Source organism: Lutzomyia longipalpis, chromosome 4 (genome assembly GCF_024334085.1).
Source record: "Lutzomyia longipalpis isolate SR_M1_2022 chromosome 4, ASM2433408v1".
Classification (NCBI taxonomy): Eukaryota; Metazoa; Arthropoda; class Insecta; order Diptera; family Psychodidae; genus Lutzomyia; species Lutzomyia longipalpis.
In genome coordinates, this window is record NC_074710.1 from 9,261,759 (window position 1) to 9,280,584 (window position 18,826).

At 35.9% G+C, this 18,826-nt stretch overlaps 2 protein-coding genes across 4 annotated transcripts; one reads left to right on the plus strand and one right to left on the minus strand.

The window, feature by feature from the left end:
• The first annotated feature begins 2,818 nt into the window (after positions 1-2,818).
• Positions 2,819-4,609, plus strand: LOC129796239 (uncharacterized). Its single transcript, XM_055838023.1, has one exon. The coding sequence runs from the start codon at positions 3,033-3,035 to the stop codon at positions 3,642-3,644; it is 612 nt and encodes a 203-aa protein (XP_055693998.1). The 5' UTR covers positions 2,819-3,032; the 3' UTR covers positions 3,645-4,609.
• Positions 4,610-6,248: 1,639 nt separating this feature from the next.
• On the minus strand, positions 6,249-18,743 carry LOC129796153 (homogentisate 1,2-dioxygenase). 3 transcript variants are annotated; one of them, XM_055837922.1, is made up of 5 exons: positions 18,429-18,743; positions 18,186-18,368; positions 6,948-7,805; positions 6,745-6,871; positions 6,249-6,663 (listed from the first exon to the last, which is right to left on the minus strand). In XM_055837922.1, the coding sequence occupies exons 2-5, from the start codon at positions 18,201-18,203 to the stop codon at positions 6,353-6,355; spliced, it is 1,314 nt and encodes a 437-aa protein (XP_055693897.1). In that variant the 5' UTR covers positions 18,204-18,368; positions 18,429-18,743; the 3' UTR covers positions 6,249-6,352. The 3 variants fall into 3 exon arrangements, with proteins under 3 accessions (XP_055693897.1, XP_055693896.1, XP_055693898.1); XM_055837921.1 differs by having other exon boundaries at positions 18,186-18,743; XM_055837923.1 differs by lacking the exon at positions 18,186-18,368 and having other exon boundaries at positions 18,429-18,742.
• Positions 18,744-18,826: the final 83 nt, after the last annotated feature.

The window sequence follows — 18,826 nt, forward strand, 5'->3', positions numbered from 1 at the left end:
TTAGAACACTTCCACAAGTCGCTTTTCACTTTTCCCGAGCTAAAATATCACAATTTACAGAGAAAATTGCAGAAAACTAAGAAACGTGTTGACTACGCAAGAGCTTGAAAAAGAATGTCGCAGGAACATGTTTTTTTCTGTCATTCTTTTTCCAGCTCTTGTGAAGTCAACGTATTTGTTAGTTTTCTGCAATTTTCTCTGTAAATTGTGATATTTTATTTCGGGAAAAGTGAAAAGCGGCTTGTGGAAGTGTTCTTAGTGTATGTGAAAGTGTGAAAAGTGGAAAATCGTGGGTATTTATCGGTCAAATAAGTGAAAACAGTGCAGTTTCTATAGCAAAACATTCACTCCCGGACCAATTTTTTCCGCGTTCAGGTGGGATTCCACCACCCAGGAAGCATTTCCCTGACCCCACACAGACCTTCCATGTTGCAGATGACCTGTGGGCAAGTCCAAAAAACCTGCAGGAAGTGATTTGTGTCGTGAAAATACAGAAAAGTATCCCGTAAAAATTGGTCAGGGAAAGAATATTTTGATTTTTCACTTCGCGCATTTTCACATATCGAGGGTTGGAAAATATACTATACTAACTCATTTTTGTTGATTTTCAGGAGAGCGTTTTGAAGTTTGAGATTTACATTGCTTCTTATGTAAAATTTTTTACAGTTTTCGCTGTAACTTTGTAGGGATCAAATATTCGAATTTGTCCTTTTGAGGGAAGATGAAGGACATCAAAAGCTATCGAAAAATGCGTTAAAAATATACTATACTAACTCGACTTAGTATAGTGTATTTTCCAACCCTCGATATTTGGCCGCTAAATTACCATAAATTTCCACTTTTCACGGCTTTCCTGGCACTGAGAACACTTCAGCAAAGCCCATTTTCACTTTTTCACGGAAAAATATCCCCAAATATTGAGAAAATAATACGAAATGAAAAACATGTTGAGTGCACAGAAAAGAATGATGAAAATGTCGGAAGCATGCGTCAGAGAAAGACGAAAGATACAGAAATACATTAGTGGGAGTGAGAGGGAATGACAAAAAAATGTCAGGAAAAAATGTCATGATCATTTTTTCTTGACATTCTTTTCCTGCATAGCACCATTAAGCAATCCCTCAAAATGTAAAAAAAGAAAGTTTTTCACTCACCCCCAGCCGTTGCCGAGAGCAATTCTCTCACATCGTTAATTTTGAAGTCTCCATCGTTGTTGGTGAGAGTGCTCCACCGGATTGCTGCAGATTGTCAGCTGAAAATTGAATCGTAATAGAGCATTAGTTTTCAGTCCAAAAAATTTAATTCATTTCTATATAAAAAAAAAATAAATAAATTGAATTTGATTTTGTTTCGGCATATTCATATTTCACATTTAACACTACAAAGAGAAATTAAAGCTGCTACAGAAATGTGTTAATAAACCAAAAAAAAATTAAATATCCAACTGAGTGGTTGGATTCTCGTAAAAAATTAAAGCTCTGCTGATATTTGTGAATAATCTCCTTTGCGTTAATTTTATTTGTTTTTTTTTGTAGCAAAGTCGTGGCAACAATTACCCAAATCAATTTCAAATCATAAATCACAAATTAAATAGCAAAAGAAAATATGCGTATAAAAGCATATTAGTTTCATTTCATTTCTTTGGGTAATATTGAGGAGGAGGTATCAATACAATAAATAAAATTGATCATTTAAAAATGAAAAAACTTGACATAATTAATTAATTATTAATTATTAGGTGATTAATTAATAGTTTTATTGGCATAAAATTAAGTCTTGCAATGATTTTTTTTATTTTTCTGCATAAAATATTTGTAAGAACTTTCATGAAGAAAATTAATAAAATCCTTTTAGCAAAATATTCTCATAAAACCGCATAAAAAGCATAAAACCACTTGGTATGCCACGATTGTGGAATACCAACTAATTAATTATTTCCAGTAGATTGATTGATTGAACACAAAATATAGGTATTTATATCGATCAGCTGCAGTCACCTATCTGTACCCCCTCATGGCAATAGGAGGCTTAATTTTTTCGAATTTTTTTTTCGCTTCTTTCCAAACTGACAAACTGAAGAATTTTATAAAAAAAAAGGATTTCTTGTTGAAAACTTACCCCAATGCATTTGTCCAGGACCGAAGAGCAAATCAGTCATTCCTTGAAGTGTCTCTCCTTGATATTTTCTTCCTATTTCCATGTCTTCAAGGCCAGCGTCTTCAGTTTCGCGAATCACGATGACGACATCTTGGAGCTAAGACGGGCGGGTGTTGAAAATCCTCCCATGGACTGGACACTTCTGGTGCATATTTCTTTCGCTTGCTGGCCATGTCCAGGATATTCGAAGTATCCAGGAGTTTCTCTAATGATGCCGCACTTCCCTACTGATGCTAAAAGACACTAAAAAGCTCCTTCTCCCTCTGAATTCTTGCACGAAACGGCACCAAATTTTCTTCACACTCAACACTTTGCGGGGCTTGGAAAATATTTGTTGTCGCATTTTCCACCATTTTTCACACGAAAACCCTTTGAATTTTTCCCAAAATCACAACACTACACATTTCTCTAAGTGATGCGAAACTAATTTTACTCGAAGGAGCCGCGGAAAAGCGAGAAAATTCGCGATTTTCACTTTGATTATTCAAACGCGCTCCATTTCTGTGGAATCAGTTGACTAACTGAAGTTCCACTCGTTCCACATCGCAGAAGTGAAGCAAACTTCATGCATTATTTTGGGGCTCTTTCGGGTAATTTATTTCAAATTTAAATGTTTTCCGTTGCACAGAGTGCATGCAAAAAATACAAAATTGTCGCAAAATTATATGAGAAAAAAAGGAAATTGAGAAAAAAATCCCAAAATTTAGAAATTAATACAAAAAATGACTAAAAAATATTCATTAAAAAAACCTTTAATACTTTTGCAACAAACCGATAAAAAACTCTCCAATCTCCACAATTTTTGTCTCCAAATCTGTGACGTGTTGTTCGTGTCAAGAATAAGATTTTGTGCAGTAGTTTAGTGTGCAAAAAGAATGGCAAATTTGAAGCAAGATTTGGATGAATATCTGCTGCTGCAGAGTGACCAGAAGAAGACATTTAAGGTTGATGTGAAGCTGCCACAAATAAAGGTTCCGGATGTGGGAAAGTTGTTTCGGAAGAGTGAACAGGAGCCAGCAAATAGCTGGCTCCGGGAAACACAGGACACTTGTTGCCCCAAACTCTCCCGGATGCAGCGTATTGTGGCCTTTGTGACGTGCCTGGCACTTGGGCTCTTCTGCTTTACCCTGTCAACATTCTACATTCCCATTCTTGTGCTGAAATCCCGAAAATTTGCCCTTCTGTACACACTGGGGAGTTTATTCTTCATCCTCAGCTTTGGCTTCCTGTCGGGCTTCACGACGATGGTGCGGCAGATGTTCACACGGGAGAGGATTGTGCTGTCGCTCAGCTACACAGGATGCCTAATGGCTACGCTGTATTTTGCCATGTGGGCACAGAGTACTGCTCTCACTGTACTCTTTGCCGTTCTGCAGATTATCTGCCTCCTTTGCATGGTCATCTCATCGATCCCTGGGGGTGTGAGTGGGATGAAATTCTTCGGGCAGATGTTTAAGACTTCCGTAAGCAATACGCTGCCCGTTTAACGCCCCCTAGTTGGCATACAACACTGATATATAGTCAATAAGTTTGCGCAAAAGAAACCCAGAGATATCGACGGAAAGCTGTGTTAAGAAAAAAATAAGAATTCTTTTTGTATTTAATGGATAAAATAAGACCAAAAAAGACACACCGCATGAGCTGTATGAGATTGCATCCAGCCCCATTGAGTGCAATTGCAGCAAAAAAGGAGGAGACAAAAATGAATTACGACGCTATACGTGGTAATTGGACGATGTGACTTGCCTTGGCAATCCGCGAAGGTCGAATGTCGCCAATTTGTCCACCCCGAAACACCTGGATGCGCACCAAAGAAGCTCCTCCAGTTGATGCGAGACTCTCCGTGTGTCCACATCGCAACAATGGGCATCTTCTGCTTCATCTTCATCACCCTCGCCGTGGTCACAGGTGCTCAATTTAGGCTTCTGGACGTACCAGAGGCATCGGGATTGGTTAAAGAGGATGCCACCGGAAGTCGTTTGCTTGAAATTCGTGTTGTCAATGCACCACCATCCCCAACGCCGCGAACAAGGAAAATCCACTCACATCTCCGTGAAGAAATACCCTCCAATGCAATTGAAGAGAAAAATCCCCCCGGGATTGTGAGAATCTTCCTGGAACCAACAGCCACGAAGAAATCCGGCAATCGTGAGCGGTATCGCGGGTACAAGACAAAGTGCAAATGCGAGAGGATTTGGAAGTGCAGGAAGATGCAACAATCCATCGGTAGATGCCCATCAGATCATTTTATGTGCTGCTCTTGATCTCCTCCAGCCGTGGCAGCTCATACTCTACGTCAATTGTGGAAGCTTCTCTTGCCCAGCTTTCTCTGGACAATCAGCAAGATTCCCGGATTGCAGCTCAAAAGCTCATATCAAGGTGTTCAGATCACAAAGTATTTCGATATAAAGAAAACATATAATAAATTTTTTATAAACTCCTTAGAGAAAAATCTTTTATTTCTGACGCCCTTACATGTTCGTTAACCCTTTGATGACTAACTGGAATTTTGATTTATATTAATTTTTGAAAATATGAAAGTTACCTGCCATTGCTCTGGCTTTAGAACAGCTGGAGATATAATTTTTAATTCATTTTTTTCATTTTTCGTTCTTATTGAAATAATCTTGAAATTTTTCATCCAGACTTTAAGGAAAACTCCATTAACACTTGGAGGACCAAACACTTTTTACCTACGCGGATGAACAAAATGGTCACTGTGTCCATCATAATAATAAGGTCAAATATTAAATATTTTGTTAATTGTAGATCTGCTTTATTGAATGATGATCGAAAATTTAATTAATTCTTATTCTTTTTCAACTATTATTGCACTTAATTTCTAAATAATTTATTTAAAAAATTGATAACGAAAAAAAGTTCGTAAAATCAATGCAAAACTGCTATTTCAAATCAAATTTTTTGCTACAATTTTGCCGATTTTCTTAATGCGCTTGAATAATCATTTCTTTCAGTTTTCTAAGTAACTATCTGATCACTTCCGGCAATAAAATGAGTTCACACTAATGATTTTCATCGCGGAAAATTTAACAAGAGATCCTGTTTTTGAAAATACGGGGAAACATAACCTCAAAAAGCTGTCAAAAATGTATGAGAATTTCAATGGCCACGATAACCATTCCTCCGCGTAAAATTTCGACTCTGACCTTAATTATCTTTTAAAAGGAAAATCTTTTTCCGGCTTTTCTTTCGCCTAACTTAAAGAAATTGAAATTCCCTACACATAGACGTGATAATTATCACTATAGGTCCAATACATTTTAATCTATGACGATTTAAAAACTCGAAATGAACACGGTATCCACAAAAATCCTCCAGGCAGTGTGTTAAAATTATATTTCTACAGAACATTTTAAAATTAAATTTCAATGAAGTGAGGTTATAAAACAAAATGGCGGAAGGGGCGAAAGCCCTTTGCAATTTTTTGAAGGAGAATCATCTTTTATTGCCAAATATCCAAAATATGTTTACAACAAGTTACTATTATTGGGAAAAGACGTCTTCTTAAACTCTTGCAGCATTTTTCCTCTAATTTCCTCCAAAATGACTCCCTTTTGGTCTTACTTGTAATCTGTTGAGGGTGTTGAGGCATCCATGTTGATTTTATCAAACAAAGCAGGAAAGAATGTTGCAGCATTTTGGTAAATCTGGATTTCTTCCACTGCAACACTTCTCAATTTCTCTCAGGCAACAACTACCCCATTCTGAATGCAAAATTGATATTAGATTGCAAATAGTTTTAAAGGCACACGAAGACATTGGTTTATTGGTTGGTTCTTCAGTTGATTTCTCTGGTTTGTTTTCTTGAAAATGGGGATCTCCGAACCCACCATCTGGAAGCAAAACTGCCACGAAGATTGCAATGACGATGGAGGCAAATAATGCTTTCATTTTTGTGTTTTTGAAACCTTATTGTTGAAAACTAAACTCCAACTGAACTCCAGCTAATCGGGTTTCGTGACTCAAGAAACTTAAAGTAATAAAAATCTTTAAAATTTTATTTTTATTGGGAGTCGTGACTTTACATGAGAAAAAGCCGTAAAAATCTAAAATATTTCAAAAACTTCAAAATATTTTAATCAATTTATTTCATTTAACAAATACAAATTGGATGAGATACATGTTAAAATTGTAAAAACCCACCACCAGATTTTTAAAGACATTTAATTTCGGTTTAATTGCTGATCTTAAAATGCTTCTCAAGTGCCTGCCAGCATTCATAGTACTTAGCATCGAGTTTCTGGCACGTTTCAGCTCCCCACTTGGTAACCGCCATACTTAATGAAGATTCAAACATGAAAGATTGCGTCCCATCGGCAACTCTCTGTGGTTCAAGCTTTGCATTCGATGCACCCTCGAAGCAATTCTTATCTGGACCATGAGGAGTCATCATTGAGTGCAGAGAAGCACCTCCAGGACGGAAGGCACCTTCTTTTGCTTCGTACGATCCATAGATGAGTCCCATGAACTCACTCATGCAGTTTCCTTTTGAAATTCAAACAAATAAACAGTTAAAATCCTTAGAGTTAACAAACTCAACGAAGGAATTAACGAAAAAGGCCTTACTATGGTAGTAGGGTGGTCTGAATGTGTGCTCCTGAACTGACCAACGTGGTGGGAAGATGACAAAATCCGCAATGGCAGTCCCAGGTTTATGACTGGGGCACGTTAGAACAGTAAAAATACTTGGATCCTAGACAGGATGAAAAATTAAAAAGTTTCCGTTAAGTTCTGACATATTTTTGACAAGAAAATTAAACGAAACTCACGCAATGATCGAAGCTAACGGAATTGATAACCATAAAATCAGCCAGGTTGTACTTGTAGGGCGCATAGTTTCCATGCCAGGCTACAACATCGAATGGGCTGTGTTTCTGCGTTGCAACAAAGAGAGCTCCCTGGAACTTGGAAATAATCCTAAAGGTTTCCACTTCACGATCTTCAAACCATGCAACGGGTGTCTTGAAATCACGTGGGTTTGCCAAGCCATTGGCACCAATTGGTCCCAAATCCGGAAGTCGGAAATGATTGTCGTAGACTTCGAGAATGTAGCCACGTGTTGGACCGGATACAGCTACAGAGAAGCGCATTCCCTGCTGGATGACGACAATCTCATTGGGTTCAACGTGAATACGTCCAAATTCCGTAACAATATCCAAACTTCCTTGCTGCGGGACAATAAGGAAATCCCCATCACTGTTGTAGAAGGCTCGATTGTTCATTGAAGCGTTGCACAGGTACATGTGAACAGCTACCCCATGACGCCCACGCGCATCTCCAGCACCACAGACAGTGTGGAGGCCATCGACAAAGTCCACACTACCACCGGGAGGGATATCAAATGGACTCCAGCGCATCTGATTTGGATCTGGGGGTTGTTCGGACCAGTTATCGTGGAAATGCGGAGCTCCGTGGTACCTGATGAAGGGCATGTGCACCACCGAAGGGCGAATGCGATACAACCACGAACGGGAATTTTCCAGCCGAGGTACCGTAAAGGCAGTGCCTGAGAGTTGTTCCGCATACAGTCCATGTGGGCATTTTTGCGGGGAATTTTGTCCAACGGGCAGGGTATCAGGGCAGCGTGGGTCTTCCGTTGCAAAATGGGAACCAAATCCCGTGAGATACTAACATGAGTAAAAAATTGTTTTCGTTAAAATCGTTACTATTTAAAACTTTGTGAAATAACGCCAAGATTTCTTAACAAATAAAGAATTTTTTTTAACCCTCCTGGAGGATTTTGCTGGCCATAGTGGCCAATTCGACTTCTTTTAATGACCATGGAATTAAAATCTATTTAACATTTCGTGATAAATTCTACATCTGTGTATAGGAAAGATTCATTCTTTCAATAGGGGAGAGCGGGGCTAATAAAGTCACTTAAGGGTTTAGAAAAAGCTCAAAATATCATATTAGTAGTAAGTGTTCAGCAAGTTCCACTTTGAGGTAGGTCAGTGTTGTGGTGTTGTTGGGGCAGGTCAGTGCTGAGTGACGTCATAGTGGAGTGGGGAAGGTCGGGTTTTTGATGGGGAAATTGAGCGAGGTCAGTGCCGTGAGGTTGTTTTTGAGGAAGGTCAGTGATTTGTGGTGACGTAATGTGGTGGACGCCATTTTGAAAATTTTATTTTGTCGGCCATTTTGAATTACGTCATGTTTTTGTCTGTCATTTTGTGTGATGTCACATTTTTGACGCCATATTGAATTTTAGCCTCCATATTGAATTTTATTCCGCCATTTTGAATTTAAATCAGTCATTTTGAATTGTGATTTTTATATTTCGCCATATTGGATTTGTCCGCCATGTTGTTTTATACCGCCATCTTTGTTTTTGTCCGCCATCTTTAATTTTTAATTTTGAATATTCAGTTTGACCGTTTTGATCATCGACATATTGGTTTCGCCCCTTTGAATTGATTTTAAATGTTTGAATATTTAAATTATTGTAATTGTTTTTAACGGAAAATCTTGGTCATTTATGAGATTTGAATTTGTGAAGTTTGAGTGCCCAGTACGTCACACGATTTAAAATTTTTATTTCACAAGATTTACGTTTTTTAAATTACCATTTCGTTAGTTTTCCATTTTTAAATTTCTCATTTCATAAGCTTATCATTTTTAAAATTTACATTTCAAAAGATTTGCGTTTTTTTAAATTACCATTTGAAAAGCATTGCATTTTTAAAGTTTACATTTCAAAAGATTTGCGTTTTTTAAATTACCATTTGAAAAGCATTGCATTTTAAAGTTTACATTTCAAAAGATTTGCGTTTTTTAAATTACCATTTGAAAAGCATTGCATTTTTAAAGTTAACATTTCAAAAGATTTGCGTTTTTTAAATTACCATTTGAAAAGCATTGCATTTTTAAAGTTTACATTTCAAAAGATTTGCGTTTTTTAAATTATCATTTGAAAAGCATTGCATTTTTAAAGTTTACATTTCAGAAGAGTTGCGTTTTTTAAATTACCATTTGAAAAGCTTTTTCACATCTACCTATTTTAAAATTTCATTTCACAATTTATTTACAAACGAGTGGAAAATTTTGTACAATTCGACGTTGATAAAGCATCCCTTTCTTCATTTAAATAAAAAATAAAGTATGTTTAATTAATTTTATTTTATCAAATAACATGAACGTACATAATTTGTTATAAAACATCGTTGTGGTTATTCAGCTTAACATCAAATTCTGCTTTGGTAAATCTGCCTATTTTTTTCATGCCTTTGAATGACATAAGCCATTCATTAGGTCTGATGCTTGATATTACTTCATCCGATAGCTCCTTTGAGAAGCTCGATGGCAGCCACACCTTTTTGTTGTCCTCTATTTCGACGAGCACCTGAGGACCGTATTTTGTTTCTAATCTCTTCATAGAGATTATCGGATGATAGACGAAAGGTTCCAGTTTCGTGGCTGCCATCGATTCTGCAACTTTGTTCCCCTTGGTAAAGGCTGCTTTCAGATCCTAATAAATAAAACATTTTCTATCGTAAGAACAAACATCATAATAAGAAAAAGATATTGCATTAACTTACCATTTTTATTAGTTTTTGAAGATATACTTTGATGATTCACGAAAAGTTAACTCTTGTAGGAGTGATGATGTATGTTGAAGTAGATGTGGGGCACTTAAAGATGGCTGATTTAACTATCAAAGAGACTGATATGGAATATGAAAATTATGGAAATAATTCAGTATTTATAACCAAATTAAGCTTACGTTGACAAAACCCCCTCTTCTTTTCATTTCTTTGTGTGGGAAACGACTCATCATCATTCTCTCAACAATTTTGCTGAATTGCATTGAATAGCTTCTATTGCATTTTTAAAAAGTGACGCATTGTGAAATTCTATAAGAAAACGTGTCCGGACAAATTTTTCATGACAATTCATTTTTTATTGAGAGCTGTTGTGAAATTGTTATATTTTGCTGACTATGCTTTTTCATTTGATATATTTCATTAAGTTGTGAAATTAACTCTTTGTACTTAAGTGACCTTTGGAACCGCATAAAAACCTTCGGAGAACTTCGGTAAACGATTCAGAAGCCAATAAGCAATTTTAAAATATAAAGGTCGAAATCTTATTTTAAAATTCATTTACGGGATCAAAGTCGAATATTGCACTTCATAAACTTTAACATACAAGTGAACGAAATGGGTATTGTGAAAGTTAAATCTAAGAAAAGCAGTAAGCAGGAGAAAAGACAAAAGACCAAAACATCTAATTCAAATGATGTATCACCAGAGAAAACTAAAAAAACAGCTGTGGACGACAATTCTACACATGAGGAAGAAATGGATCATCAGGGTACAGATGTCACGCCCGCTGATGCACGAGGACCCCGCAAAAGCAACGACGTTGAAATGATCGGGACATACATCCATTTCCTGAACAACTCAAACACGAGTTACGTGACAACTGGATTTTCGGCAATAGATTTTACATCGATTGTTAAAATTTGTGTAATTAATTACTGGTTAGGTGTCGATGCAATAATTTTCAATCAAAAATCTTGGCGACTGTTTAGTGCTTGTGAAAAAATCTTAAATTCACTATTTGACTTGGAAGAACATCTTGTAGTTGATAGAACAAGTTACATAAATCAGTTAAACTCGTATTTGGAAAATAATTTTACAGTGGATTTCATGAACCTTAATAACTCTCCGACATTGCTTTTAACTCAAGCTGATACAACTATTTTATTAACAAAGAAAGAATTCAATAAATTGTTCTATCTCTCGGAATTCGTGAATGTAACTCTTGTCTATAATAAATCTGTTGAATATTATGTTAGAGAATATTATGAAAAATATCTCGAGACTTGTCAATTAAATAACATAACGCGTTTGAATACTTCACATTTCACGGCTCCTCTAAATGTAAGCAAACAACCTTTAAACTATTTTCGTATTTTCCATGAGATTTCTATGTTATCACAATTCACTGATTTACAATAAAAATGTACTAGAATTTAAAAGAACAATGTAATATTTTTAAGACTATCTAATAAATAAAATTTATAATACTTACGGATATACTTCTTTTATTTTAAAAATCATCGTTGAAGTGTTATCAAGAGTGGAGACAATAATTCCAATAAAAGAACTTTTTTATTTTAAAGAAATATTATTTATTCTTAAATAAAAATTTATTCTAACAACACATTTCATTTTCTTAAAAATATTTATCTTAAGAAAAACTTAAAAAATTACAGTAGATTCACATATTTACATAAGTATATCAAAATCTTGTCAAATACACATTTCATTTTCTTAAACTATTTATCTTAACAAACTTTAAAAAATTACAGTAGCTTCACATATTTACATAAGTATATCAAAATCTTGTCAAATTAATAACCAAAAGGTAAAGAATCATAATTTTCGACACATTTTCTTTTTATAAATGTAAAATTTGCTGTCTTTGTGCATGGCCCTGATTGAATCTGGAAAAGTTGTTTCCGAGTTATCCTATCAGGATATTCAACTCGTATTCCATCATTTTCTGTTAGTACCAAACTTTTGATTGTTTCAAAATTTACTTTTTGCTCCACCTCCCTGTTCATTGAAATCCCCTTGAATACTACTTTGTATGCATACGTATCGCTTCCGGGTGAATAAATTTTTAAACCGTACGCCTTTGGTCCACAACTCACAAATTCATCTATGTAAGAACCTTCACTGAAATCTGCCAACTCGTCTGTCAATTCTCCTAAAAATTTTCCAGTTTCCAGTGGGTTTTCTTGGCCATTAGGTACAAGATAAATCACCGAATCAGTGTCACAGTAAAAAACGTTACGGCCTAATTTGGAAAGAACAGAATACAACTTGATCCGGGCATTAGTTGTCGTGCAAATACCCACACCCATATTTACATATTTTGAAGGAACTTCATGTTCATCAATATGTTTCCATGAGATGAAAATTTGGGTGGGTCCTGCAGGATATAGATCAAGTATTTCTATATTTTCAGATTGCAAGAGATTGTTTAATTCTGAAGAAGAATTACAAATTGTTGTTTGACTGTAATCCTCCCTCATTATAAAACGACCCCATAAGCTGTTCAAAACAATTTTAGAGAGAGATCTCATACCCTTATTGACAGCTATCTTATCCTTTTCAAGTTGTATTCCTTCCTTCTCCAAATATTCTTGAATGTAACGTTCTTTATCAGCGTCTGATTTGGCGTCTTTTGGCCACCCACTTGATTCCTGTTTGATTTTTAGGAAATTATCAACGTAATCAGCGAATAATCCTCTCTCACCAGTCTCACGGTTGTATTGTGAAGTTTCATAGGCCCATAATTCAAAGCATTTTTGGATTTTGTACCCATGTTCAACCGCAAGACGGACTTCATCAAGAGACCAATATCCAGTTAGGGATCTCTCATCGTCTGAATGTGTACAGTTAGATATATTTAAGTCTTCCGCACATTGACGACACAAGGGAAAAGTTAGCCGATTATTGCTTCTGTACGGAAGACATGGGATATAGAGACCCCGTGGTGGTAGAACTTTACATTTTATTACGCCATCATATTTTAAGGCCTCCTCTTGGCTTTCAATATCCTTGTGAATTGTAGGATGACCAACAAAATATTTAGAATATTTGTTGGCCCAAGGATACAAGGAGGTAAAATCGTAATAATAAATACGATCACCAGGTTTGCATTTATGGTAAAGGCGGAAAACTTCAGTTCTACCACCATAAACAGCTGCTCGTAAGTTAAAGCCTGATTCCGCGATCTCTTTATGCTGCTCTATTTGTTGTGTAAGCTGTGGATCATCTTTTAAAATTTTACGGAACTCACATTCCCACATTGATACAACATTATATCCCAGTTTCCGTATTTGTTCCAAACGCCTCAACGTAGCCTCGTAACGATTGTGCAATGTATCATTGGGGTCATTAGAACATACTTGCATCCTATTCAGATAACAAGTATGTCCGTGATAATAACATCCCTCAAAACTATACACAGTGTTAGAGGTTTCGTCATAACCATCCGCAATATAACGACAATTTTTTAATTTTACTTCGTACCTTAAGTTTATGTTTTCTTTCAGTTTTAAATAAACGAGCCATTTGAGAGAAATTTTGCTCTGAAGATGAATGAAATTGGAATTATAATTATTTTTGGGTGTAATTCCGAGTGTATTTGGCTTCAGATAATTTTTTCTATAGACTTTCATCACGGCATCCGCAATGGTGATAGCCTCTAGAAAAGGATTAACATCAGTTGTTTCTATGAAAGAAAACATAAAATTAAGGCATCCTTTCATTAAAATTTTTACGTCTTGTCGACAATACCGAATTAATTCCTCTTTATTATTGAAAATGTTATCTTTAACTGAACTATACCATTGTAGAAAATCGTTGTACTGCGGAGTGGTCATAGAGGATATTGGGTACATATTTATGTCTGGGTAAGGCCCCTCATAATTTCTATTTTCGGGCTTGTTAAATTTATAGGGGTAATATCCTTTCGTACATTCCTCAAGTCCAAAACTCTTACTGAATTGTGAAAGAGCAAAAGGAATGAACGAAAGTGAGTCCAAAAAAGTTATATTTTCAACAGATGCACAGAGAATTTTCATTCCCGAAAGAATTGGCGAAATTTTATATTCGCGTTTACACAATTCTTCGAGTATGAATTGTCCATCATAACTTTTTGCATTATGTGCTATAACTCGCGTACACATTTCCCTATATTTCAAAACATAGTCAATAAATTTTTCTATCGCTGTTTTGTTGTCATCGCTCTCGAAAACATGTTCTGAAGGGCCACATCTTGTGCAATATGAATCTGGACTGGTCGCGCATAAATGGCAAACCGTATAGGATATTACCAAATTAGGCGTATGTTTCGAATAACCCCCAGGAAGAGATGTGAATTCTGATTCACAATCGTAAAAAATTAGGCAGTATTGTTTGCCTTTGTTTTTATTTCGGTACTGCTGCATGTGACAATAGTGAGGAATAGTGCAATTTTGAAAGCAAATTAAACATTTTCTTTTGTCACAATCATGATCTTTAGTTGCATCGTATGTTAAAAAACATTGTGGGCACATTTTCAGTTTCTTGCAAATTCCCGAAATATTATGGTTATCAACACAACCTTGCCCTCTGAATCTCCGATTACATGAAGAACATTTCACCATAGATGCCACGTTTGGACATGGTGGATTTTGACCACAATATTTGCATTTTTCGGGGCAAACGTGACTATTGTAATACAATGTATCACAGTCTAAGCACTCATGTTTTAAACCGAAAAATCCAGGGAGGTTGGTAATGCAAAAATAATGCTCATTGTTTTTATCGTAAAAGATATTTATGGGTTTTCGATAATTATTCTCCGTTCTTTGAGAACTATATTCTTTTACTTTAAAATCAGTGAGACTGCTATAGACATTAACACGAAATTCCGACGAATATTTTTTATCAAACGCGTAAATTAAGTCAATCCCGTATTTACCATCCTCCTTGAATTTAGTCGGGGATATCTTCATGATCAATTGTTTTGCCGCTTTGTTTAGTTTTACCGGACATCTCTTATAGCTTTTAATTTGTTTGTGCATTTCCTCACTATTGTCACCCCACAAAACCATACCGAATATTAAAGCTATGGGGAGACAATTTTTTTCGGGCTTAACGTCGATCATGCTCTTATTTTTAAAACGACGTACCTCATCAGGGTTCATTCTTGATGGATTCCGCGAGTATCCCCTTCCAGTCATCGTATGTAAAAGGTATGCACGTACTCCCAGAACATCCGTTGAATGGAACACCGTAGTGCTTTGTTGCACCTTTTCCAGATGGGCGAAAATGATGTCTACGTTGAGCGCCGAAAGTGGACGGATTCCTATGAAGATTGGCCTGTGATTTGGATTATCCTCGAGATATAACTTCATCACAATTTTGTCCCCATCTTTCGACTCCGACTGCAGAATTTTAAGTACCTGAAAATGACAAAATCAATTATAATAAAAAAACATTCAGAAAAATTAACGTTATAAGATTTACCTCATCAAAGGCATCTTCCATCCATTTCTCCCCTTCTGTGCTGTTTTCGGGTTTCTTTAGCTGAAACTCTATCTCTAGTTGAGTGTAGTTAAAGTGGGTATTGTGCGATTTGACTTTTTCAAGGACCGTTATGTTTTTAGGAGTCTGAACTGGGTCTATCTCAACAGTATCAATTCCTCCTCCTTGTTGGTCAATAGAATCTTCCAGTCCATAATCGTCATCACTTTCGCTGGTACATAAGTCGATTACCGCATCAGACCCTCCATCTCCATCCTCTTCATGATCGTCATCGCTTTCACTTGTGCATAAGTCTATCACACTGCTCTCTCTTTCAGCATATTTAATAACGCTGGCTCTCTGATGCGGTGATCGAGAGCGATCAGATCTGGTTGTAGTAGGAATTTCGCCCTTACCAGAGAGAATCCGACATAAACTATTGGAACTCCCTGAATATTTTCCTTTAGCCATACAACACTTGATCAACCTTTTCCTCTCGGTAAAGGTAAGAGATGCACCATTAATCACTTCACTTTCAATACGATCAATTACTTCACTAAAGAAAACTTGACCATTGTTATCCTCAATAATTGCAATTAAATCGCTTACCGATTTGGTAAGTGAAATAAAATTCATTATTTCGGCCAAAGACTTGTTGCTGAGTTGATTCATCTTAAGAAACACTGAGGGGGTTTTGGTAACAAACTGTTGAAAATCAAAGGACAGTTGCATTTTTATACATAAATTATGTCAACTCATCAATTTAAATCAATGCTCAAATATTTCCTTCCTCAGCATTTCTTTAGAATTTCACAACATGTTCTCATTGCATTTTGGAGTCCAAATTCCTTTAAAATGTAAAATGTGCAATCGCGTCATTTAGACATTTAATACATCAAAGTCATATGACCCCTAAAAAATCTGCATTCTTGTAAAATTTATAAAACCAACCTTCCACGTGTGGAAGAAAAAACAATTCTCTCAATTTTCTATGCAGACGCTTTGTCAGCTATTTATTAGCGCAATCCGTAACCTCGGTGTTCAATTTTATTTTTCATCCACACTTCATTTTTTTTTAATGAGTCATCGAGAGGTATGTGAGGTGCGATCTCAAAAACATGGATCATGCGAATATCTTACTACTTTTACATGTGATGATCATCGAGAGAGAGGGTGAAAATAAAAGATGAAAAATCGAGATAAAATTAATGCAAATCTCAAAGGCAATATTTTTTTATACATTAAAACATTATTATGTTTTTAGCCCACAATAAAACACACATAATTCATACACTTCATATGGTGCTCGATAAAAAATGTGAAGCGTCAGCAAAAAGAAATTTCTCAATCTTGCATTGGTATTTTTTTTTTCGTCGCCACCTGCGAATCAAATTCCCTTAGTGGACAGATAATTTTTCCCCTCATGTCTCACACATTTGTCACCACGTGCATCAAGTTAAATTCCTTAGTGATCAAATTTCTTTTCTCGTCCACGCTTCATTCATTTTTTAATGTGTGTGATGTGAATCATCAAGCTGGGTGTCGAGTGTACGGTTCACAATTATGGTGGGCTGCCTCACAAGTCAATTATAGCCCAATGGTTAGAGCTTCGTACTGGGCACTCAAACCTTGCATGTTCAAATCTCATATATGATCAAGATTTTTTCTGTATACAAAAAATTAATAATTTCAATAATAAAACATTCAAAATTCATAGAAAGGCGCGAAATCAATATGGCTGTGATCAAAACGGTCTAATTTAAATATTCAAAATTATAAAATAGTCAGTATTTGAAATTGAATATAATTTAGTAGTGGAGTATAAGCATGAGCCCGTATATAATGTATGAGGTACGCGATAAAAAAGTCCGATATAATAAAACAATGAAAAATTGATAATGTGGAGGAATAAAATCATAATTCAATATGGCGGACAAATCCAATATGGCGAAATATAAAAATCACAATTCAAAATGGAGGATTTAAATTCAAAATGGATGACTAAAATTCAATATGGAGGACAAAACAAAGATGGTGGAATAAAAACAGTATGGCGGACAAATCCAATATGACGAAATATAAAAAACACAATTCAAAATGGTTGATTTAAATTCAAAATGGCGGAATAAAATTCAATATGACGGCTAAAATTCAATATGGCGTCAAAAATGTGACATCACACAAAATGACAGACAAAAACATGACGTAATTCAAAATGGCCGACAAAATAAAATTTTCAAAATGGCGTCCACCACATTACGTCACCACAAATCACTGACCTTCCTCAAAAACAACCTCACGGCACTGACCTCGCTCAATTTCCCCATCAAAAACCCGACCTTCCCCACTCCACTATGACGTCACTCATCACTGACCTTCCCCAACAACACCACAACACTGACCTACCTCAAAGTGGAACTTGCTGAACACTTACTACTCATATTTCCCAAATAAATAAAGCGAAATGTATAGCACATTTCTTTAGGAAATTTACTGTCCTACATCTCTCTCTCAGATCATTTTGTTCTATCTAGCTAGGAAATATGATTTTTTAGGCTTTTTCCAAACCCTTAAGTGACTTTATTAGCCCCGCTCTCCCCTATGGAAATTTTTTTCTCTCTTTCGAGAAGAAAACGAAGGTCAGACTTTTGAGGTTAGAAACCTCGATCCTCCAAGTGTTAAGTAAGCTTTAATGATCGTTTGAAACTGGTTTAATTTTTTTTTAAAGAAATTAAAAATTCCGTGCACGTGATTTAATTAAGAATCGTACTGGTTTTGCTTTAATTTATTAATTAAATGTTTTATGATCATCTCTGATCATAAAAACATCGTCTAATGTTTTATGAATGATACAACGCACTGATTACAACATTTTCTTCGCACTGATAAGGCTCTCAAATATTTTCTAAATTAAACTCTTTTTTTCTCCTCTGTGCATTTTCTTTATCACTCTACACTCCACTTTTCTTATTTTATAATCACCTTGTAATCCTCTCCCATTGCTCAGCTAGATCACAAAATCACTAACTTTATTCCACTCCTTTTTTGTGCACTAATTCACTGGTTGAGAACTATTTCTTTTCTAGAGAAGATTCGAATTGATTCACTTGCAAGACACAACTGCGGGCTCTCGGGCACAACTCTCTGCTTTTCAGCTAAAATTTTCTGAATATTTAATCAGGAGATTTGTCTAAGAATACCAGCCGCAAGACGAGAAAAACAAACCTTGTTGTTGCTCCCAAGAGGCTGCGAAACGAGTTTGTCTCCAAGAGCTCGCGATCGTGCCCCGCTGCATGATCACCTGGCGATCAGGAAGGTATGCAGTGATCCAATGGCATTTTCCGTGAGCTGTGATGAAAGTCACACACCCATCCCGCCATGCGATCACTACGTCACTCATAATTCTCTAAAAAAAACTATGTTTTGAACAATTCAAGATGGCCTCATTTGCATATCAGCAACGTTATCGCTATTATCGTGTTTCTTATCTATTTTTGTATTTCTTTTTGCACTGTGGAAGTTGTTTTGAGGGCTTTCGAAACAAAAGAGGAACTTGTTAGAATGAATTTTCATATTTTATGCTGTTGCAAAATTTATGAAAAAATGAGAACTTTTTGGGTGTT